We start from the raw sequence: 23,188 nt of genomic DNA, 5'->3' as shown, positions 1-23,188 counted from the left end.
GCGAATATGTATCGTCATGCTTTAAGATAAAAATAATAACCAATTAAATATCGTTAAGAAATTTCTTGCGAAACCAATTGCACGTATATATTGTGAATAAAATATCGGTACACATCCGCTACATTGAATGTGATTTCATCGCAAATGCTTGTATCGATTATTATTATTATTTATCGATAAACATCGCGTATAGTTTTTATTTTTAACAATTGGCGTCAGCGTCTGTTGTTGTTTCATTCGGTGTTAGTGTGCGTGCGTGTGTTCATTTAACTTGTCGTTTTTTCCACAATTTTGCCGATGCTGCTATTTTGAAGTAATTAACTCACTGAAAGCGGCTCGCTGCAGTTGTACAACCGCCGCCGGCAACGCCGCACGTACAGTCGTATAGCGAGCGTCGTTCAATACACAACGTGTTTGGTGTTTCGCTTTTGGTTTCGTGCTTAATTGTGTCTGTGCGTGTGTGTGCTTAATACAATATATTCTTGGTAAATTTCCACTGCGCACCGAACACACCGATAGCATCCGTGATGGTATTGACGAATTTCGAGTGCTGGGCACATGGTGAATCTCCTGCTGTCAACTTCGAAATTGAGCCATCTCCGTCCCGCCATTCACCTGTGGTGGATCCATTCAATGCACGTGTCGTTTCCCACATAGCATCCGCTTCGAATGGCTACTATGGATATGCAATAGTAAACAATGCAGCTGCCGCCTCGGACAACAACAACAACAGTTGCAACAACAACAACGTACAGCCAATGCAAATGCAAGTAGGCGACGTAGGCGTCGCAGCCGACACTACGCATGACGCTGCCGCAGCAGCGCGCTGCAAGAAGCGCTGCTTTACGATGGGCCATGAAAAGTTGGACATGGAGATGGACAACTTGACGGCCGTCAAGCGGTGCCGTTTTGATGATGCCGATCTGGTAGCACAGTATTGCAACGGTAATTATGCGCATACATCAACTTATAAATTAAAACCTTTAATTTAATGTAATTTTTTTTGCGGTTGGCCTTGACTTTTTCACACCGCACAGCAACAAAATGAGCGCTGTTTAATTGCCGCTAGCGGTGGAAAAATTTCGTAAATTGTGTTACAAAATCAGATTTTGAAACTTGTTGGCAACGCTTTTGCGCGAGCCTATATTTGTTTTCTGGGTCATCCTTATCAACATTTGGATTTTTTTCTGTTATCTGAGTGGATTCTTATTTGACAGCAAACACACACAAGATAGTCAACAAGTGCCGCATTTGTAATACTCTTTCCTTATGGAAAGAGTCAATGTTGAGTAACTCGTTCAAAATTATAGCTTATGCAACCAATTAAAAGTTATTAGCGGCACATAAAAAATATTACATATAGCTTGTATTAAATATACAAATATACATATGTATGTAAACACACGCTGCCATACATCACTGCACGTACCCCAAAGCTTGAATTATAGCTCGAAGGAGCAAAGTAGAGCACGCTAATATGTAACATGCACATTTATGGCATGTTTCGTTTGTGGGTGATTTGTTTTTAATGTAAGTTGCTCGAAAATAGTGACCCTTGCACCTCAATAAAAAGGCAATAACCAATGTTAAAAAAAATAGACAATTTGAGATTGCAGCAATATAGAAAAGTTATTTATTTACTCCGCTTCGTATTTCTTTTACATATAGATATATATTTAATGCCAACAAAAAAAAATGTTTGTATTGATATACTTATAAAATGACAATACCGAAAAGTAAGTGTATTAAATCAAACAGCTTTAACCTCAAGCGATAAGATCTGCGCCGATCTGGTGTCTTGCTGCTAGTCTGCCTGCTGCCGGCTTCTATATACACATACATACATGCACATATTGATCCCAGTATAATATATACCTATTCTATGGATGGACCTATTGACTCTACGTAATGAATGAGATCACGCTTATCAGAAATAAACTTAACAGACTTCATTTTACTTTTCTGGCTGTATTCGATTCTCAAATGTATTTTGCACAAACATACATACATATATATTGTTAGTACAGTTGCGTTTACAATTTTACGGGTATTGCCGTCTGACCTCATAGCAAACGAAGTAAATATATATATTGAGTGTGCTCAATCCGAAAATACCCTATAGACTGACATCATTTTACTAACTTTATATATTTTTATTTGGTTTCATTTATAAGTCGCAATAACTCTGAAATCTGAAACAAACTTATGGACACACATTAAAAAATGAAATTTTACTAGCAAATGCGAGAATTAACTCTGTTTTATTTAAATAAATAAAAAGAGTGTCATGTTAATCATGCTAATATTTTAAAAGAGTTAACACTTCTTTCAATAACAAGTGAAATATTTGTACGTATCTGTCTTTTATTTCAATGTACCCCATATTATAGGTTTCAAATACAGGGTATATATAAAATAGTAAATTACAAGTTGTCGCTGCTTGATCGACTCAATAGACAAGTGTTCTATATTTGCTTATAGCATTTTCCTTTATTCCTCATTTATGAGCTATCATTTATTTTAGTTGTTATTTTTTTAATTGTGCAACTCGGTTATCGCAGAAATTTAGCTAAGCAACGTGCTCAATTGGCAATCTCCACATGTTATCGCTGACAACAGCGCAATTATAAACAAAACTTCGTCAGTTCTATGCGGGTTTGGGGGTCGGCGGGATGCACCGATAACCGTTGGCGGCATTGCTGTCGCAGTCGCAGTCGCAGTCGACGTCGCCGTCGCCATCGCTGTCAACGGTGCTTACATTATTTGCCGGCTATTTATAAATGAACGGTAATTGGGACACTATCAGCGCTGGCGTCGACGCCGACTGCACAGTTGGCGTCAGCACATGCTATTGGCATTATGGAGTATACGAAAAACGCAATTCAAAAATAATAAATTAAATTAAATGTTTATTTTCGATAAAACGTTTGTACATTTTGTATATAAATAACAATATATCTACAAAGGAATACTCATATAGGTTTTCATTTTACAGATTTCTTCTCGCTGCCCGCCACACAAATGATTGGCACGCAGGCCTGCCTCATGGACTACGATTATGATGTGCAACAACAGCAGCAGCAGCAGCAGCAGCAACAACAGACGCAGCAGCAGCTGCAGCATCCACGCATTCATCAACATTATCAAGGTCATTTGCATCGCGCTAACCGTGATGTGAGTCGTTGCATGATGTCGCACATGATCTAGAAACATGCATATATATAATCTATATGTGTCTACCTATGTGTTAATATATATATAATGTGTATGCGTTATTTGTATACAGCACACTCAGACTCATACAAACACAAGAACACAACATGCAACAGTTCACCGACACGTCTCTCTGTCTGTCACCCAACAAATTTCCATTTGCCGCCGAATTTGCTTATATTAAAAAATGTACATCCAAAAATTTGAATATTACTCACACACACACGACACGCACACACATACACACACAGCCATAGAAAGCAGTCGGCGTGCCAACATCGCGTATACTTAATGAGAAAAGCAAATAAGCAATAGAAATGAGCCAAAGCAATTGTTAAAAATATCCACATTTAAATGGCAAACGTATCAATTAATCAATCAATAATATATATATATACATATATATAGGTTAATATGTATAGTATATATAACATGTGAATTGTTGTATATCGCCGCATTGTACAAACAAAAAAATTAAGTTGAATCATTTGTATTAGTTCTCGCAACAAAACGGTTCTTGAATATTTAATGTACTTAAAAAGAAACTGAACATTTACTTACACTTAAAGGTTGCAATGAAACTAACACTTAAGTAATCTGTAGTTAAGTCTAATTTAGAATTAAGTTCAATATTTGTCAAAATTGGCGCAAGCTTAACAAGCAAAAAGCGGTCTTTCACAAAGTATTTGCAACAAAATATGTTGGCATTTTGTAACTCAAAGTACAACTACACTGCTACAAAACTTCATGGAGTTTGTAGTTTGTACGCTGAATTAACAGCTGTATAATGCTGTCTTTTCTCCTTAAATTTTATTCTTTATCTTTATTATATACACTTTGTTCCTTATCGTCAAAATTATTTCTTATACACAAGTATCTTGTCTGTTATCTTTGCTGATATCGTGATATCGTGCCCTGTTTGAATTTTGGCAATCACCAAATTGAAGTACACTCATCGATAATTCTAATTCGACAATTTTCTTGTGATTTTAAGTATTTTTCTGAAGCAAAGTGTAATTGTCGTACCATATATCTATTTTTTCCTATATTTTTATATCTCCAAAAAATCTCTTCTATTTTTGCAGTTTATCTAATCCCTTGAAAAAGTTTTATCTTTCCTTCTTTTTCTTAAATTTTTGGTAAAAGTACTTATTTTTTTATTTACTATTTATTTTCCATGGTTTGCATTTTATCCAAGCCAATGAAGAATTCTTCTTTAAGACTGCAAACCCTAATGCTAATATAGAATTTTAAAAAGTTTCCTCTGTTTGGATTTGATTAATCCATTATTAATGGATGTTGTATAACTCGAAACTTCTAAGCCAAATAGTTTAGTTTACCTATCTATTCTCGTTTATATATTGTTGTCACAATGTTCTTTGGTATCACTGCTATATTCAAAATCCTGATTGAATCATTTTTTGATTATTGATTTCATGATTTCTCATGTTTCTCTATTCCTATAAAGAACTCGACATGCTTCCTAATTGTTACTAATTTCGATATAAGTCCACCTCTTTAGACTTTGTCAAATTTTTGGTTAGGAGCATATGATTCTGTTTTTCTTCTTCTGTCCATGAAGTTTCATACATTAGTATGCTACTTCTTCGGAACTTAAATTTTTGTTTCATGATCTTTGAGAATAATTTTGTTTTCTTGATCGACGATAATAACATTCTATTTCAATTGCTATTTTTCAAAGCCTTTAAAAAATCTTTCTATAGACCCATATCGAAGTATTCAATAGAAATTATGATTTTTATTTAATATGTTCTTGCTGAAATAACTGCCCTTTTAATTTTTTCAATTTTCTAATGTTCGTTGACGACATATTTTCTCGATACTTAGGAAAAAGTCACCATCAAAGCTTCGAAACCTTCACGGTATGTAGCCTAATGCTATTTACTTTTCTCTTTCTTTTGATTTCAATCCATTGAGACATGGACAGAAAATAAAGTTTTTCTTATTCTATGAAAAACTCTCCTTACAATCTATTCTATTTATACTGCATTTTTTCTTTTCTTCATTAATTCCATACACAACTTTATAATTGGTCCAGTTTCGATTGAAAAGTCGGATTTAGATCGTAATAAATGAGAAATCTTAACTATTTTTTTATTAGGCTCTTATGTTATGTATTTCGTTAAACCGTTATTATGAAACTAATAACTAACTAATGCTAAAAAAATTTTATTGACTATGAAACGAAATTGTTAAAAAATCGTCCATATACTTTAGATAGGACAGTTTCTGAGATCTTGTAAACTAGTTAATTCAATTAAAAGCTCAATTCTATAAGCGGGAAGCAAAAAATCTGTAATTAGTTTAAATCTTAGCGAAAACTGACATAAGTTCCGTAAATCTAATGAATATTGTTGCATATTATTGCAAAACACTTTGTGAAAGGCTTCAAAAAGTTAAAATTCGAAATTAGGACAAGAAACAGAAACAAAAGAATATCGAAAATATAAAACTGATAGAGAAAAACTCTTTGCTCTCTGCTCGTTTACAGACGGCCCACAACAAGAACAGCAGCAGCGACAACAAAAATTATGCAATACCTTAGAGTCCATAAATGATATACTAGATGCTAAAAGTGAATCCAAATTCACAGATGAGGCAGCCGATTTGTATATAGCCACACATGGCGGTTGTCTTCATCACTTCAAGCCGCTGCCGCTGTGCAGTTGCGTTGATGCGGTCGAAGAGTTTGAAATATAACACTAATTGTCTATATATTATACATTTATATAGAAACTTAACTAACCATAATGCATTGTATAACGTAGCCTAAGTAAATAGTAAGATTTTGAACTTAACACAAAATGGATTTTTATGCGAGTCCCAAAGGGTGCTTAGATTTATTGAATGAAGTATAATAAAAGCTTTAAAACCGATTATTACGAATATTGTGTAAGTGTCAAGCCTGCGTGTTTCTTGTTCATATCCAAGTTTCCAGTGTGATTATGTATATTTAAGTATATACATGTGCGTATGTGAGCACAGACCAGGCTAAATTGCTGTGCTGCAATTTAAAAGAAAAACGTATTTTTATATAAAGCCTTACTCTGCGATTCTCATGAATCGAAGTAAGCCTCGAATAAATGTTGTTTTCTACGAAAAGTTTTTCTGCTGTGCAGCAAATTTAAAACTTAGATTAAACCAAAGTATCTAAGAAAATTTTGAAATGAATACGTTCAAATGATTGTTGGTTCATGATGTATATTTTCCCATAGGGTAGATAAGAATTGAACAAATTGTACATAAAAATGCTTTTAAATGCCATTTGAATCTCATTCGATTGTGTGGAATACTATTTAGTTGCAGTTTCCCAGCTGCTGTGTGCGCATCTTAGATCTTGATCGTTTGACGTTCTCCGTTCTCCACGTTGATATAGTTCTCCTGCACATCCTTGACCATGAAATCGACCAGATTGTTCAAATCATATTTGTGCTTCCAGTGCCAGTCACGTCGCGCATCCGAATCATCGAACACCTGCGGCCAAGAATCAGCTATCAGCTGTCGACTATCCGGCTTGTAAGTCACATGCAAATGGGGCACATGCTTGCTCAGCTTATCGACGAGCTCCTCGGGCGTAAAGGACATGGCTGTCACATTGTAGACACGTCGCTTAAGCTGCTCGTTGGGTGCGCGCATAAACTCCAGGAGAGCTCTGTAAGTAAATTTATTATTATTTCAGATAAAATCTGGTGCTAGTATTAGTTAACCTACCGCAAGCAATCCTCAATGTACATCATGGGCAGGCGTGTGTCGGGTTTCAGGTAGCACGTGTATTTGCCATGACGCAGTGCCTCATGAAAGACGGCAACCGCATAGTCTGAAAAAAATTACATTGAGGTTATAAGCACTTTAAGTGAGGTTAGGTTGCTTTTTAAGAGCATGATGGTATTTGATAACAAGGATAAAAGCAGTAATAATTCCAGTTTTGGTTGTACTCCTCCTCCAAATCGCAATTGAATGCTGCCTAATATCGATTATATATTTATAATTTATATAGAATTTAGTTAAAGATCTAGTTTACCGGGCAACGTAGCAGAAAACTAGTTTCTGAATACGAGAAAATTATTCAATCAATGGGCTTGAATTGTGAATAATTGTCTCGAAGCAATTTTTATTGTATCTTTCATATAATATGCACAATGTCATGCTATTGGTTACTTTAAACTAAGAAGATTGGCATTAATACGATAATAACAGATGACACAGTTAAGTTGGCGAAAGTATTTGCCAGATACATTATGATGCTCATTTTATGAGTTACTTTTCTACTTACCCGTCGTGCCGCCGCCTGGCGGATCGCTGGAAATGACGCCCGGGAAACGCAGACATCTAAAATCCAGCCCGAATTTGTGATAATAATATTCACCAATTAACTCGGCGTGCACCTTCGAAACGCCGTAGATGGTGCGCGGTCTTTGTATCTACACACGGGAACGAGACCTGATTTAAATATCGAACAAACTGCAATAGCAGCAGAGTTATGTTTACCGTTACGTTCGGTGTGGGATTACGGGGACTATCGGGCCCAAAGGCGCCAATAGTGCTGGGCACGAAGATGCGCAGCTTATACTGTTTGGCCAGCTCAATAACATTGTGCACGCCCTCAATGTTGACCCTAAGAAATGGGTTTAACAATTTCAATTGATTAAGATAATCCTTGGATTTGGTTTTACCTCACAGCCAGGGGCACATTTTGTTCACCGACAGCACTGAGCAGCGCCGAGAAGTGTATCAGCCAATCGATGCGATGATTAACGACAATCTTCTGCAGACCCTTAAAGTCCAGAATATCGGCGAATATGTAGGGCCCGTTCTCCAGCACCGCCTGGCTGGGCTTGATAATATCCGAGAGTATGACGCTCTCGCTGCCGTACTGGGAGCGCAACAACTTGGCGCACTCAATGCCCAGCTGGCCGAGACCACCTGCCAAAGGAGCAGCATTAGAGATGAACATACATCAATGAGAATTTGGCTGACAACTGTGGGCCTTGGGTTCTATTTATATGAACCGCGCACGTGTTGGCTAACAACTGACCCGTGATTAGAATTTTTGGCGGTCTGGTGGCGGGCGCCTGATTGGGATGATGATGCATCAGCCGCAGCATTGGCTGCACCTGGCGCTGACTGGCCACCAGGCTGCTCAGGCACTTGCGCCACATGGTTGCGAAGGATTTGGGAATATTTTAGGCTGGAGCTAGTATTCCTAGACGCGCCGCGTCTCAACGAGTTACAATTTTCAACTGATTTCGAAATTTAGCAAATCATTTTCACGAGCATCGAAAATATTCACTATATACTCTCGTATTCGCGCATATATCGTATGAGCATTCGGATTTCCATTCGTTAGTTGTCGACAGTTGGCAAACACTCAATTTTGCATTTATTTTTTGATTCATTATGAGACGTTATATAGTTGTTGCTGTCGTTGTCACCATGGCAAAAGATTTGCTCGGGCTCGCCATATATAATTCAATAAAAGCGAAAGCAGCGGCTGTGCTGAGAGGAGGCCCGGCAATTGACAACAACAACAAATAACAACAACAATATCAAAGAAATAGTTTAGCTGGGCGGGTTTCCTTTTGGGGGGCATGTCCGCTCCGTATATGTGTGTCGGTTAAGCACAAATACATGGAAACAAACTTATACAGGGTGTTCTGTATGAAAGTTGCGAGCAGCTAGGTCGACTTTTCGGCAGAGTTCACCAGGTTAAGTGAGATAAATTGAAAAAATTAAGTGTTTCTTTAAGTACTATAGATATAGATAGCATTTTAGGCATGTTTAGACTCCTCATAATTCGACTAGACAGGGTGTCTATAAGAAATAGCCAGAAATTTGATGATAATATTTGGCCCCCATTTTCATGCTACGCTCGTGTGTATTCTTTTCAGAATTTACATCCACCTACTCTTGAAACTGCTCTGCAAAGCTTTTGTACACTCCCGAACGCATTGAGACGAAATTGAATTAACCTTGATAGCTAAAATAAATAAAAGCGTGCGATTTTCAAGGGTATACAGTATGATTTAATTTAATTAAACGTCAGGGCAAGGGCCTGTAAATGAAAGCCAGGCAATTTGAAAAACGTGTGTTATGTATTCTGATAATGCATTGAACTTGCACTAATTTTACACAACGGAATGCAAATGATTTTTCTTAAGGGTTATCAGCATAATCGTGCAGGGTGCATCTAAGACTTGGAGCAATAGAATGAAAATGGTCTTATGCCCGTTCTGTAGCCTCGACAATATTGACGTAGATGTTATTTGCACTTTGAGAATTCAAGTGAATACGCAAATATTATGTACAGACTAAAAATACATGGGCTCATATATTTTAAGACCTGCAACTAACAGAAAAAACAGCTGGGAAATATTATAACATTTATATATAGTATATTGCTTTTCTTGTACTCTTACTCAATGGACGAGCAACAAGGCACGACAGTTTTTCGATGATATCCACATATTAGGGAAGTGTTATATGGTCTTTAGTCCCTGTACCCATGCTCCGCCCCAGACCCAAGCTCAGCCAAGCGTTGCCCAAGACTGGAGACGGCGCCGTTAAATCTTTATGTAACTAACAAAAAAGAGACAATCATAATATGATGACGTTAAAAACAACAATAACAAACATATATATATATATATGCGAAGCATGCGGCTTATGAGGCCTTTAATTTAATTTAGCAAAAGTGAGCCGAGCAGAAAGAGCTCTCGAGATATCGTGAGATATCGGGCAAGGAAATGACAACGGTTAGAAATGAAAGTGAAATGCGAAACGTTAACGTTAAGCCCATGACAACGAATAGTTAATACAGTTTATTAAGTAAAAAATATGGTAGAAAAACCGAAGATTTAGCTTTAAAAAATTATGAAATTAATTATATATTTTGGTATATCTATAACTTTAAGCTGAAACCTATTAAAAGATTCCAAAACGATTGATAAGAAGTTTCAATATGTTGAAAAATTTTTTTAACAAGTGTATTTAAAAAAATTTGATTAAGGACTGAATGATAAAAAGTATTTCAAAGATTTAATACAAAATAAAATATTTTTATGTTTTTTTTTCGATTTATCAACCGAATAATAAATATATTTTTGTGGCAAAAAAGCTTTAATGGCAATTGAAAGAGCCGAGTTTATAACGATACTTAGTAATTATTATAATAATATATTAATTATGTCTACTTTAGTAGCATAATAGCAAAACTTGAGAGAGAGTTAAGTCATAATAATTGGCAATCAAAATGTAGCTAATTTTGGCAGTCTTGCAGCAGTATTTACATTTATATCATTCAATTATAAGCTTCTCTCCAAGTCAACTCCTTGTTTGGCCTTCGCTTCTGAACAAGCAATTTCCTCACATAATTCGTTAATTTCACTTGCAATTTCAATATAAACTCAGCATAAACAACCTCGCCCGACAGCAACATGACCAGGCCGCGGTCCAAACGCCAGCGACGACCCCTGAAGCCTGGTCACAGTTCAGCTACCAACTCGAGTCCACAAAATGTGTTCCACAAGTGCTCTGAGCCAAGTTAGTAGCCAAGTTGTTTGGTGAGTGAGATGCAGCCAAGTGTGGCGCCAAATACACTCCAATATTGCACAGGCAGGAAGCATTCGCTTCTTGGCGCTACTCCCCCGCATTCCACAAAATGTTGAACGCTCAAAACGTTTGTAGAAATCTTGAGTAATCCGTTGGCTCCACATAACGTTTTGAAAACAGTTTTAACGCGCATTCCAATCGAGACGGTTCGGCAAGACGGCTCCCGAAACGTACAGCCAACGTTTTGGTGCGTTTTTAATTAAATTACAGAAAATTTATAACAAAAGCAAAAGTGCGCTTGAAAGTGAAGTGAAAAGAAATAAAAAAAAAAACTAAAAGAAAAGAAATAAATGCTTATGAAAACCTATTTAATTACATAGGCGAATGCAAAGTTTTATTAAGTTCAAAATATATAAAATTCAAACAAATCAAACTTAAACTCGCACGGATATATTGGATAATATATATTGGAGTAAGCTTGGCGCAAAATATTTGGAAGATCATTAGCAGACATCCTGAATTAGTTGCTATCTAACGCTAGATGGCGCGGTGCGCTTGCCCTTAAATTGTTATTGCCTGCAGCGTAGTTGTATTTATTGCCCAGAGAGGTCGCTTTACCTGTCCCATATTGACTTACAAACAAATGAGAACAACATATTTATAATCTCACTGCGCAGATCTTAAGCTTTGTTTCTGCACTGAAATATGAAATACAGTTTTAATGTACAGGCAAAACCAAAGAACTATACAGTTATTTAATTAGGAGAGACTCAAAAGAAATCAGAGCAAAGTAAGAAACTCCATAAAAAAAGTGGAGAAACTGTCGCCAGAGAAGCCTCCAGTGGAGCCACAGACAAGACCTTCAAGTCACACTTAGTTGCGGCAGGCATAGATCCATAGTACAGCTCCGAGGTGTACGAAGTAAACCAGCTCTTAGATCTGAACAGCAGCTGGAAGCCAAAGAAATTACAGACAATGATGAAAACGACAATAATTTCAAGGTTCGTTTGATGTAAACTCGGCGCGCATGCGTTTAGAGAGTGCATAGAGGAGGGGCAACAGCAGCAGCAGCAGCGGCAGCAGCTCTTCAGACCGTTTCACTACCCAACTATAGCCCCTACTTCTATTTTTCTATTTTTTGTTGTTAAATGATTACAAAATTTTGTTGAAAAGCCATGTTACGCTTCTCGGCGCAAAAAGTTTCTTTTTTTTTTTGGTCGAAGTTGCGCAGCTGCATATGGAGACTACGGCTATACATGGGTATATCTGGATTGTAGATAGGCATGTTGAGAGCTTTATTTTATGAAGTCTCTGTGGGTATTGCACAAGACATAGTAACACTTCCTGTGATGCGACTGGGCATCATCTAAACTATAGAGCATTAAAAGTCTACTGGACGAAAGGGTCAGGTAGGGTTTCTCAAAGGTGGGTTGTTTGTATCACATTCATTGAGAGAGCTTTATTGAGTTAATCGCGATATTATAAGTACCCGTGTTTTTCTAATATTGTTGCTGACTAATTCGATAAGAAATATTTGTATATTATTCAAATGCAAGAGCTGATATAGACTTAAAGAACTGTCTGGCAAAGCACTGATAACATACTATTATCAATTCAAATGTGATTTAAATCAAAAATGCACTTTCAATCTTATCAAATAAGCTCTCCAGTAAATTTAGCAATAAAATAGCTTGGGAAGTTTTCAGATTTTAATGTCTGACCTAACAGATCAATTAGAGGTCAATCGCTTAACGACCTTCATAGCTGTTGATTCGCTCAACAATCAAATCATTGACCAGCTCCTTCATGTTTTTGGCCACAATAAAGTCCAAATGATTGAAGCTCGACCAGGGCACGCGATGATCTTCGGTCAGATGTACGAACTGGGAGACCAATGTGTCAACATCCTTTGGACCACACAGGGCATCATTTTCGCTGGAATACGAGTGTGTATTGGCGGTTATTTTGCTCAAATCATAGTCTGGCGGCAAATCCTGGCCATAGAGCTCACGATTCTTCTTGCTGCCCCAGTCGTACTGACGGAACTCGTGCGAGGCGTACAGCTGCAGATAATGGATGCCCTGGTTGCTGGAGGAGCCAGCCGGATGCGTTTCAATCAAGATTTGCATGGATGTCTAAGTATTGAGAGAGAAGTGTCTTAAGTTAGAAAGAGCACCAAATCAAAGGTCAGCTCGGCGCTTGAACCGTTTGTGAATTATAAACACGAAACTCACCAGATTAATATTCTCATAGCCGCCGTTGGCGAACATCAGGAATCCATTCTTGCAGATTGAGTCGTAGGGACTGCCGCTTCCGCAGCCGTTGTCGGCGAGACGATTGACAATATTATTGTACGGTATCAGTTCTGTGTCCACCAGCAGCTGGTTCCAAACACCGCCAGGTGTGCCCACCAATGGGCCCAACCATCTGAAGATGGCCGATCGGCCATGTTCAAAGAATGCGCACGGTGCCAGCAAATGACCCGACTTGATCTTCTCATTGTACTCCGGACGCTCGGACATCAGCACCAGATAAACTGTCGTGCCCTGCGAGTGTCCCGCATAGTGCAGCTGCTTGTATTGTGTCTCATCCAGAATGTAATCGATCATGGCAGCGATATCGATGGTGCCAATCTCATGCCAATCGAAATGCCAGAACTTGGGGCTGTTCAGTGAGATGATCTCGTTAGCCCGCGAATAGATGTTGCCCCGCGCATTGCCCAGCCAGACATCGTAGCCGGCATCGGCCAGCAGATAGGCCAACGAGTTGTCCGGCCCAGAGCTCAGCCAACAGTCCGAGTTGCTGAACAGGCCATGCTGCAGCAGCACGGGTGGACGCTTTTGACTCTTGTTGTTCAGTTTGTGCGAGTATGGAATGCGGAAGAGTGTCAGCACGTAGCCATCCTCGGTGACCACCTCATGGGTCTCAGCAGGGTAACCATGGGAGCGTATGCGCTCATCCGATCTGACCATCCCATGCAGGGTGATTCTGGGATCAGCGGACGCTAGGCCCAAGGCCAGCACAAGTGGAAGCACGTAAAAAATGAAACGCATTCTAGACTCTCGAAGGAACCTATTAAGTCTAACAGCAGCTGCTGTGTGGTTCACTTATATAGCCAGGCAAAGATAGATAGAGGGAAAGAGAGAGAGAGTGACTAAGGGAGAGAGTGAGAGGGAGAGAACTCTCCATTGAACTTATCAATCCAAAACCATTTGATTTATTCTAGACCTGATAATTCCATAGATTTAGATAGCCGTACAGCCTGTGCCCGGTAATTTAAGGCTTATTGGAACAGTTAAGACTGAAAATATGTCTTGCCCACGGGGGGCAAGACTTGCCAACTATTGCCTATTTTTGGCCAAAACGTGATTGATTTATGTACACATTCAAATTGATATACGACCTGAACTTTGTCAGGTGTCAGTATGGGACCCCACATATAACTGTTTTTTGTTTATATTTTCGCAATTTTTTAATGGACAAGTACAATCAGCTGCGTACTTGTACTATCATAATAATTTCTTTATGATTGCTGTGAACAATATTATCAAATTATGGCTAATACCATTTTAGGTGCCAGACAGTTTGATTCAGCCGTAATCAGTTTTTTTACTAGCAAAAAATCCATTTTGTAAGTTTTCTGGATTTTTTCATTTAATGTAGATTTCATTATATTGATACTGGTCAATGGTATTACCTGTTGCGATGCAGTTAAACTTACCTATAAAATATCTAGAATCGAAAATAACCTAATCGGAAAAAAAGTTGTATAGGTTTTTAATTGATATATTCTACTTACAGAATTTAATTATTGATATAAAAGCTACAAGCCCAAAATCTAGTTTTGTATATTCTTAAAACTAGGCTTAGGTTTGTCATATATTTACTAAATTTTATTAAAGTTTTTAATTTACAGTTGCCCGTTGCACTGAAAATATTGTAAGCCGTAGATATTTTCGTTTGCAAGATGCGGGCTAAATTTGATCTCTAACCCAAAGCTTGCATCTTCCAAATATGGCTTGATAACTGCAATGTTTGGGGCCAAAGCTTATTCTTTGGTGTATTTTTTTTTAGTTTAAAGTAAACTAATTTTGAATAAATTGAAAGTCCGCTCTCGAACTAGTTTGCAGTCTTGATAGATATATGGATTTCAATTTGTTTTGAACTGAATGTTTTATGCTTACTTGTTCCCATCTATACCTAAGCCTGGCTAGCCTGGATCTAAAATCTTAATGCATGCCACACATTAGAGTCAACCCCCCAAAAGCCCATTGGAAACCAAGTATGTTTCTCAGTCTTATGGAGTTTTCATTAAGCGTTTTATTGGTCTTTAAGCTATGTGCCAGTCAGGCCCAACTATTCCCATGAACTAAGCGAATCGCAGGATGCTTCTACTACCCATCCTACTGTTATATGCCGCCTGGACAGCGCTTGTGCGAGCGGACAGCTGTCCACCCTCCGAGGCGATTCTGCCCTGTCGCTGTTCGCTGCGCGGCAAGGAGATACAAATATGGTGAGTCGATCCGGACAGGGCATGGTTAACAGCCAGAGCTAAGCACTTCTTTGTGCAGGTGCTCGCATAGCAATTTGCCACAGATTATGGATGGCCTGAAGGCCGTGGAGCGCAACATAAAGACGCAAATTGATGAGCTGGTGCTGGAGAACAATCAGCTGCCGGCGCTACCGGGTCGCTTCTTTGGCAATCTGCAGATTGTGCGGCTGATGCTGCGCTACAATAGCATCGAGCGTGTCTCGAATGGCTGGCTGAATGAGCTGGAGAACAGCCTGGTGGAGATATTCATAGTGGAGCCACAGCTGCGCAGCATACCCACGGAGAGCTTGAATGGCATGATCAATATGCTGGCCATAACCATACAGAGCGATGAGCTGAAGCATCTGCCCGACTTCTCAGGCCTGCTCAGCCTGACCTATTTGAGTGTGCAGAGTGCTTCCCTGACGGAGCTGCAGCCGCTTAGCTTCCGGCATCTGCCCAAATTGCAGCACATACACATCACGGGCGGCACGGGTCTGACACGCCTGGAGGCGGGTCTATTCGACGGCTTGATCTCGCTGAAGAGTCTGGATCTGAGTCGGAATGGGCTCAACTGGATACATTTGCGGGCCCTGGCCCGGCTGCCCAATTTGGTTAGCCTTAAGCTGTCCCATAATCAGATCAGCGATGTGGGCATGATTGGACGCATTGTCAAGGACTTGGAGCATCTGAAGAAACTGCGGCTCGATCATAACATCATCAATGTCATTGAGGACGGCTCCTTTGTGGACTTGCCGAATCTATCGGAGCTACATCTCAATGACAATCGCATCACGGAGCTGCAGTACGGCGCCTTTTTGCGCACACCTCAACTGAAGACCATCCATCTGCACAACAATCTCATACGTCGCATACATCCGGAATCCCTGCTACAGGCCTCCGGCAGCGGCGTGGAGGCCGTGCACATATACAACAATGAGATCGCTCATGTAGAGGCGCTACGGGCTCTGTTGGATGCCTTGCCCACGCTGCGTTTCCTTGATATGAGCGGCAATCTGTTGAGTGAGCTGCCGTATGGCGCCTTGCGGGGCCACGGCACACTGGAGCAACTTCATCTGAACAACAATCAGCTGCGCCTGATCGAACGCGATGCCCTGATGGCCATGCCAGCGCTTCGGGAGCTGCGCATGCGCAACAACAGCCTCAGCTCGGAGTTGCCTTTGCCCTTTTGGAATCTGCCTGGGCTGAAGGGCTTGGATCTTGCCCAGAATCAGTTTATGCGCGTGGACTCACAGCTGCTGGCGGGTTTGCCTTCACTGCGGCGTCTGGATCTCAGCGAGAATGGCCTAACCGATCTGGCTGCCAACACCTTTCGACACAATAGCCTCTTGGAGACACTAAACATCTCCTCCAACGAGCTGAGCCACATACATCCGGGTACATTTATGCACTTGGAACGTCTATTTGAGGTGGATGCTAGTTTTAATCAATTGTCTGCCATCATTCCGGGCCTGCCGCAAATTGTGGAGCGCATCTCGCTGCGTGGCAATCGGATTACCGCTCTGCCCGCTGCGGGCAGCAAGTCCCTGCAGTTGCCCAATCTGCGCATGCTGGATCTCAGCCAGAATCATATAGAGCAGTTGGCGCGTCATGGTTTTCAGGCGGCGCCCCAGCTGCGCGTGTTGAGTCTGGCACAGAACCAGCTCCGTCTGCTGGAGGACACCTCATTCATAGGCATACAGCGGCTGGAGCTGCTGCATTTGCAGGACAATCAGCTGGGCCAGGCGGACGAGCGCGCCTTACTGCCGCTGGCGGAGCTACGCAATCTCAATCTACAGTCGAACAAACTGGAGTCCATAACGGACAACTTCTTTTCCAATAACAGCCGGCTGGAGCAACTGGATCTGTCCCGCAATCTCATACGCAGCATTTCACCCACCGCCTTTGACAATCAACGCTCGCTGGAGTACTTGGATCTCTCCGGCAATGCGCTGCTGGACATTTCGGTGGGTCTGGGCAATCTGCACAGTCTGCGGGATGTTGATCTCAGCTACAATCAGATCTCCCGCGTGCACTCCGATGTGATCAATGCCTGGCGCAATGTGGTAGAGATTCGTTTGTCCAACAATCTCATTGTGGAGCTGCAGCAGGGCACCTTTAGAAACTTACCCAAGTTGCAGTATCTGGATCTGAGCAGCAATGAGATCGGCAGCGTGCAGCCGGGCGCACTCAAGGGTTTGCCAGAGCTGCAGGAATTCGTGCTGGCCGATAATAAGCTGGTGGAGCTCAAGGATCACGTTTTCGAGGAGCTACCCTCATTGCTGGCCTCGCATTTTCAGTACAACAAACTGCGCTTCATCTCGCCCGAGAGCTTCCATCATGCTAATTCATTGGTCTTCCTGAACTTGTCCAACAATCACTTCCGCAACATGGAGAACATTGGACTGCGCAGCATGCGTAACCTGGAGGTATTGGATCTGTCCACCAACGCCGTGAAACTGGTATCCACCATGCCACTCAAGGCGCTCAACTGGCTGGTCGAGCTCAAGATGGATAACAATCAAATATGTAGAATTCAGGTAGGTCCAAGCCCACGAAATAAACCGATTTATCTATCCCTCCATCCTTCTGCCAGGGTTCACCATTTGAGACTATGCCCAGACTGCGCGTATTATCTATGCGCAATAATCAACTGAGAACCATCAAGGAGCGCACCTTTCGGAACTTGAGGGGCAACATTGCCATACTGGACGTGGATGGTAAGCGTATGCCCACCAGGTATTAGATCATATCGCATTTTTGTTCCATTTGATAACTAACCGAACTGAAAGATCTGGGTTGAATCTAGCTTATAAGACAAAACTGTTTGACAAATATTATTTGGAATACTATCAAGACTTATCTAAAAGTCCTTGAGTAGCGCTTAAGGGGATAAGGGGATAGCTTTACGACCTTCCTTATCAACGCAATCGGATCACACGTTGAGAATCTGATGCCAAATCCAATTGATTGATTTTCGAGGATCAACGTCTTATATTAACTTATCTTTTTGCACCTTCCGCTTAGGTAATCCCATTGATTGCAATTGTGAGATGCAGTGGCTCTCCGTCTGGCTGCAGGAGACCAATTTTCCCTACCCCGGACCGAAGTGCAAGGATGGTCGCCTCTTGCGAGCTGCCCGGATGGAGCGCAGCCTTTGTGTCGGCCTGGAGCTCTTCAATGGGGGCGATAATAACGAACGCACCGATGGCAATCAGCTGCCGCTGCTGAACGAGCACGGCGATGTCTTCCAGCGCGATCTGCCCGATGATTTCAGCGATGAGTGTGAGGCGAATGGCGAACGGCCGATGGTGGGCGACAGCGAATACTTTTACGAGCAGTATGTGGACTCCACGGATGTGCCGGATGCCACCAATGCGGTGGGCAGCAGCTCGCAGCGTCCCAAGCCGACGGCAGGGCCCAGTGCCAACATCGACCTGAATAATACATTGCTGCACACCAAGTACTTTAATAGACGTCCACAGCCAGTCGCGGGAGCTGGCTCACCATTCACCTTCTTTGGGTATCCCATACCCAGCTTGAGTCTGGGTCGCTTTTTCGGCTTTGGCGAGCGCGGACGCAAGCAGCGCACAGATCAGGAAGATCCGATGCCAGCCACACACCGGATGGCACACATCGATTTGCCCACTGGGCGGGGAAAGACGCGCATGTATCAGCCGAACAGCGCCGAGTTCGAGAAGTACTTACGGGAGCAGCAGCAGCAACAGCAGCAGCAGGAGCAGACCGTTCCCAGAGCACGAAATCGCTATGGCGACACTGAAGTGACCACCAACTCGGCGGAGGAGGCGTTGAGCAATGAGAGTGGCGCGGCCACAACTGTTGGGGTCTTTCGCACCACATTCCGTGAGCCGTCGAGCATTGAACGCGGCGGCTTTCGACCCATTGTGCCCGCGCATGTGGGCGGCTTTATGCCTGTGCACGATCCACAACAGCGTCGCGGGCTGGTGGAGCCGGTGAATGTCACCAGCAAGCCGCACATGGAGCGTCACTTCGTGCCTATTGCAGTGCGTCAGGAACAGATACAGGCGCGTCCCAAGCCGACCAACAGCGCAGAGAGTGTCGAGACGGCCACCTATGAAGTCACCGAAATAACGCCCGATGTGACCACACAGATGCCAATTGTGAAAAGCACCAGACCAATGACAACAGCACGCAGCACCACAAGAGCAACTGCAGCAATAACAAGTAGTTCCACAACAACAACCACAACGGAGGCGGCATTAAGCAGTGCATCCAGCGAGCAAGAGGCGGAGGATTCCCAATACGATGAAGAGGATCTGGAGGCGCAATCAGTAACGCTTCTGCGTCCACCGGAACTGTTTCAAACAACAACAGCGGAGACCATATTGTTAATACCGCCACCTGAAGAGCATGTGGCACAAATTAAAAGTCATTCTTGGGTAACTACCACAACAACAGAACCGTTCATTGATTATAAAGCCACGCCCAGCAGCGGTCAAGTGACCGCGGCGCCATCACGAGGAGCAGCAGCGGCACCTGTGCGCACGCCCGGTGGCCGTTCAACTATCACCAAGGTGTTTACATCGCACAATCAGCAGCAGCAGCAGTTGGCACAACCCACTGCCGAGGAGTATCAACGCACCACGCCTAGTGCGGACAATGAAAGCTTTGCCAGCGAGCAGCAGCTAATTGCCAGGAAGGCACAGAAGCGCACCGACACTCAGCCCGAGGAGCAACTGGCCGTGGAGCGAGCGGAGCGAAAAGATGGCATGGACTGGTACTATGAAAGCTTCAAAAAGAAACGAGATTTCACTGAGCACGGCCCAGCGGTGCGTCCAGCTGCCAACCAGGAGGTGGTTTATGGCAGCGTGATGCCAGAATTCAGTGGCAGCATCAGTTGGATTCAGCCGAGCAACAGGGACATAATCTTAACGCTGTTGTTGCTGCTATGGAGTCGTTGATGGATAGGCAAAGTTGTTGGCAGTGTTATATAAGTTGTTTATAAGTTTATTTTTACACATTATTGATATGAATATTAAACTATTTCGTATAATAAAATTAATATATTAAATTCATGCCTGACCGCTTGGTCAATGTGCATTGTGCCTAGAAAACAGAGTAAATTTCGAAAAATTAGTTTCATGGATAATCAAATTAGGTAAAAATAATGTTTGTCAAAATCAGATGGTGATGCATGTTAAACAGATTTCAACATAATTGATCTGAGTTGAGTATGAAGTTGTCATCAGTAAAAAATTTTTAGTTTTGGGAAGGTAATAAAAATAAGACTTACTTTTTAGCGTGGACAAGGGCTTTTTCCCAATTTCCATTCCGCCAGTTTAATGCGCACAAAGTCTAAAAGAAAATGATAACAAATTATCTACATGTTTTCAAATCAATGAGTAAGAGATTTATGTGTAAGGATCAGATGGTGATGCATGTTAAATAGATTTCAACATAATTTCTCTGATTTTTATATGAAGTTATCATCAGGAGAAACGAAATTTGCTAAAAAATAATGTCTTGAAAGACTTACCTCGAGCATATGTTGGTTATGTGTAAGCTCCAAATTTACTTCTCCAAAGGACTTCAACTAAAATAAAATGAATATATTAATACATTTACAGGACAATGGATGATAAGGATCAATTTATTAAACTACTCGTTGTCAGATGGTGATGCATGTTAAATCGATTTCAACATAATTTTTCTGGTTTGGGTTATGAAGCTATCATCATTCGAGTTGTTAATAAGCGGGAGCTGCAAATTTTAAAAACTTACCTATTTTAACTTTGCTCATTTTAATTCAAGCATTGATAAGTTTCAACAAGTGCTAAGAAACCACGTGGTTGAAGTGGTAGCCGCTGGTCAATCGCCAAAGTCAATTATGTTGACGTGATTATTATGCAGCCATTTAAAAGCAGTGCGCTTCATCATTGACCTGATTTATGATTATTTTATAAATGAATTAAATTAAATTAAATGTTAAACAAATTAATAGCAGCTCGACACGCCGGCGTTGGTAATGCAAGGAGCGAAAGAAAAGAACGATGATGCCAGATGGCTAGCTGCATACCTATGGGTAAGGTTACCAGATCAATTTTTTAGCGAGCAGCGACAACTCTACAGTATTTGGTAGCCCTGCCCGAGCTTGCCATATGAATTGGCGCAATTTTGGCAAACAAAACTAAACAAAATAAAAATAGTCTAGCAACAAGCAAGGTAAATGGCTGATTCAAGACCAAGCTAATAAAAAGACTGGAAGTGTCCCTTACACGCCATCGGAAAACATCAGTATCAGGGCGATGAGAGCTAATTTTCCCTGTTGAATTTTGCAGCTGCAGCTACTAAGGCTACAAAAATGACGACAACGACGCCGACACTACAGACGCGCATGGCGCTAGCTGAAATTCCCGATCGTCTGGAAGCGCTCCGTGTTGCGAATACACCAACAAATGCCAACCGCCGCACTCCCGATGAACCCACACCGGCAGCCACAGCTAACACGCCTAATGGTGGCGGTGGTGGCGGGGGCCTGGGATTGCGTGTGGACAATGATTTGAATGTGGCGCAGGCACAGGATTTTAGCTTCTCGCCACTGCCCTCACCAGACGAGCTTATTATACGGCAACGTGGACGTCGTCGTTTCACAACGACTTTCTCACCGGACAAAGTGAATGGCGGCGTCAGCGGCAGCGGCAGTGCAGTACGCAGTCCCTTTCAACGTACGCCCACGAAAAATCTACAGTTAACAAGCGGCATGATATTGCGCAGCTCACCACGCAAACGACTGACCATGGGCAGCACACCACCCGAACCAATGCCAATGGAAACGTATTCACCCATCAAATTGACCGGCACAAAACAACAACTATGGCCAGGTACGCCGATAGTGAAAAAACTAAAAATGGATGATCGTCCCGTGGCGCAAACGAACAGCGAGGTGGCACTGCCTGCGCTACTGCAGGGCCTCTCCCAGCAACAACTTATTGACTTGATAATGTGCAATATAAAACAGGAGACGGCGACGGATACACAAAGCGCCGAGGAGAAAATACGCGCTCAGCTGCCCACACCAGACATTACGTAAGTCATTTTCACTTGTGTATGCTAAAAACATTTAAATTTTACATTTCCTTTGACATTGTAGTTTACTGGAGCAAGAGCTGCATTATGCCAAAAGGCTGATTTTCAAATCTCTGCCCACGTCGCGACTTTGCAAGAAAACAGATGCCGCTGCTTACTCAAAGGCAGCCATACATCTCAATGAGTTTAAGCGAGTACTGCAAACGCAGGCGAAGCGTCTGCACGACTCTACACACTGGGATGCACTGGTGGACTATGTCAGCATGGCATGGCAATGTGTGGCGAGCACGCCCAACTGGGAGAGCAATTCACACAATGCGGTGCGAAGACAGTGCTTCAAGCTGCTGGCGTGCTCCTGTTATGCGGCCATCAAACATGGCGGCATGCGGCTGGGTCAAACAAGACTGGAGACTTTGGAACGTAATTTGCGTGAGTGGTCCAAGGACTACGAGGACGTGCTGTCCTGTGTGAATGCATTGCAGCGTACGCTTAACAGCCGCACCAGCTTATAAAGCCAAGAGAGGTGGTAGACTTCAAATAATTTTAAGGCCGACTTGCTGAACTCGAGGTTTAGTGGACCGTTTAGATTTAGGTATGCAACCCCAACTAGTTATTAAGAAATGATATTTGCCATTCAAGCATAGGCATTTCAAGCAACTCATATCTTGAATGCATTGTTTTTTAAAATTTGTTCATATTATGTGTTGTTTTTCCTATTTGTATTGTGTGCACGACACATCAGATTACGATTTTGTTATACACACAACACAGCATCCCCTGCCACAGTTATTTCAGTGATTTAAACGT

General features: G+C 41.8%; 5 protein-coding genes, 1 long non-coding RNA gene and 3 other non-coding genes across 10 annotated transcripts; 3 read left to right on the top strand and 6 right to left on the bottom strand.

The window, feature by feature from the left end:
* The first annotated feature begins 247 nt into the window (after positions 1-247).
* On the top strand, positions 248-6,120 carry LOC115770061 (alpha-protein kinase 1). Of its 2 annotated transcripts, none has more exons than XM_030715157.1 (3): positions 248-945; positions 2,996-3,174; positions 5,726-5,856. In XM_030715157.1, exons 1-3 carry the CDS (start codon positions 528-530, stop codon positions 5,777-5,779), a joined length of 651 nt encoding a protein of 216 aa, XP_030571017.1. In that variant the 5' UTR covers positions 248-527; the 3' UTR covers positions 5,780-5,856. The 2 variants fall into 2 exon arrangements, with proteins under 2 accessions (XP_030571017.1, XP_030571016.1); XM_030715156.1 differs by having other exon boundaries at positions 250-945; positions 2,996-3,148; positions 5,726-6,120.
* A 66-nt stretch (positions 6,121-6,186) lies between these two features.
* On the bottom strand, positions 6,187-8,452 carry LOC115770060 (L-threonine 3-dehydrogenase, mitochondrial). Its single transcript, XM_030715155.1, has 6 exons — positions 8,270-8,452; positions 7,908-8,157; positions 7,723-7,849; positions 7,508-7,655; positions 6,946-7,051; positions 6,187-6,886 (listed from the first exon to the last, which is right to left on the bottom strand). Exons 1-6 carry the CDS (start codon positions 8,391-8,393, stop codon positions 6,565-6,567), a joined length of 1,077 nt encoding a protein of 358 aa, XP_030571015.1. The 5' UTR covers positions 8,394-8,452; the 3' UTR covers positions 6,187-6,564.
* Positions 8,453-12,202: 3,750 nt separating this feature from the next.
* LOC115770146 (lipase 3) lies at positions 12,203-13,839 on the bottom strand. The gene is made up of 2 exons (XM_030715296.1): positions 13,017-13,839; positions 12,203-12,917 (listed from the first exon to the last, which is right to left on the bottom strand). Exons 1-2 carry the CDS (start codon positions 13,833-13,835, stop codon positions 12,531-12,533), a joined length of 1,206 nt encoding a protein of 401 aa, XP_030571156.1. The 5' UTR covers positions 13,836-13,839; the 3' UTR covers positions 12,203-12,530.
* Positions 13,840-15,167: 1,328 nt separating this feature from the next.
* LOC115770164 (protein artichoke) lies at positions 15,168-20,284 on the top strand. The gene is made up of 4 exons (XM_030715322.1): positions 15,168-15,295; positions 15,354-17,853; positions 17,910-18,033; positions 18,341-20,284. The coding sequence occupies exons 1-4, from the start codon at positions 15,168-15,170 to the stop codon at positions 20,254-20,256; spliced, it is 4,668 nt and encodes a 1,555-aa protein (XP_030571182.1). The 3' UTR covers positions 20,257-20,284.
* Positions 20,285-20,308: 24 nt separating this feature from the next.
* Positions 20,309-21,311, bottom strand: LOC115770167. Its single transcript, XR_004018820.1, has 4 exons — positions 21,077-21,311; positions 20,832-20,888; positions 20,589-20,650; positions 20,309-20,401 (listed from the first exon to the last, which is right to left on the bottom strand). It is a non-coding gene; the product is annotated as an uncharacterized LOC115770167 (long non-coding RNA).
* LOC115770541 lies at positions 20,465-20,551 on the bottom strand. The gene has a single exon (XR_004018865.1). It is a non-coding gene; the product is annotated as a small nucleolar RNA Me18S-Um1356 (small nucleolar RNA).
* On the bottom strand, positions 20,712-20,795 carry LOC115770542. The gene has a single exon (XR_004018866.1). It is a non-coding gene; the product is annotated as a small nucleolar RNA Me18S-Um1356 (small nucleolar RNA).
* Positions 20,955-21,042, bottom strand: LOC115770543. Its single transcript, XR_004018867.1, has one exon. It is a non-coding gene; the product is annotated as a small nucleolar RNA Me18S-Um1356 (small nucleolar RNA).
* Positions 21,312-21,393: 82 nt separating the features above from the next.
* LOC115770165 lies at positions 21,394-23,156 on the top strand. The gene is made up of 2 exons (XM_030715323.1): positions 21,394-22,381; positions 22,446-23,156. Exons 1-2 carry the CDS (start codon positions 21,657-21,659, stop codon positions 22,891-22,893), a joined length of 1,173 nt encoding a protein of 390 aa, XP_030571183.1. The 5' UTR covers positions 21,394-21,656; the 3' UTR covers positions 22,894-23,156.
* The last annotated feature ends 32 nt before the right edge of the window (positions 23,157-23,188 follow it).

The sequence above is a fragment of the Drosophila novamexicana genome, unplaced genomic scaffold (genome assembly GCF_003285875.2).
Source record: "Drosophila novamexicana strain 15010-1031.04,08,12 unplaced genomic scaffold, DnovRS2.1 tig00004555-arrow-pilon, whole genome shotgun sequence".
Taxonomy (NCBI): Eukaryota; Metazoa; Arthropoda; class Insecta; order Diptera; family Drosophilidae; genus Drosophila; species Drosophila novamexicana.
The sequence above is the reverse complement of the archived record's forward strand: the minus strand, read 5'-3'. Positions and strand labels throughout refer to the sequence as shown.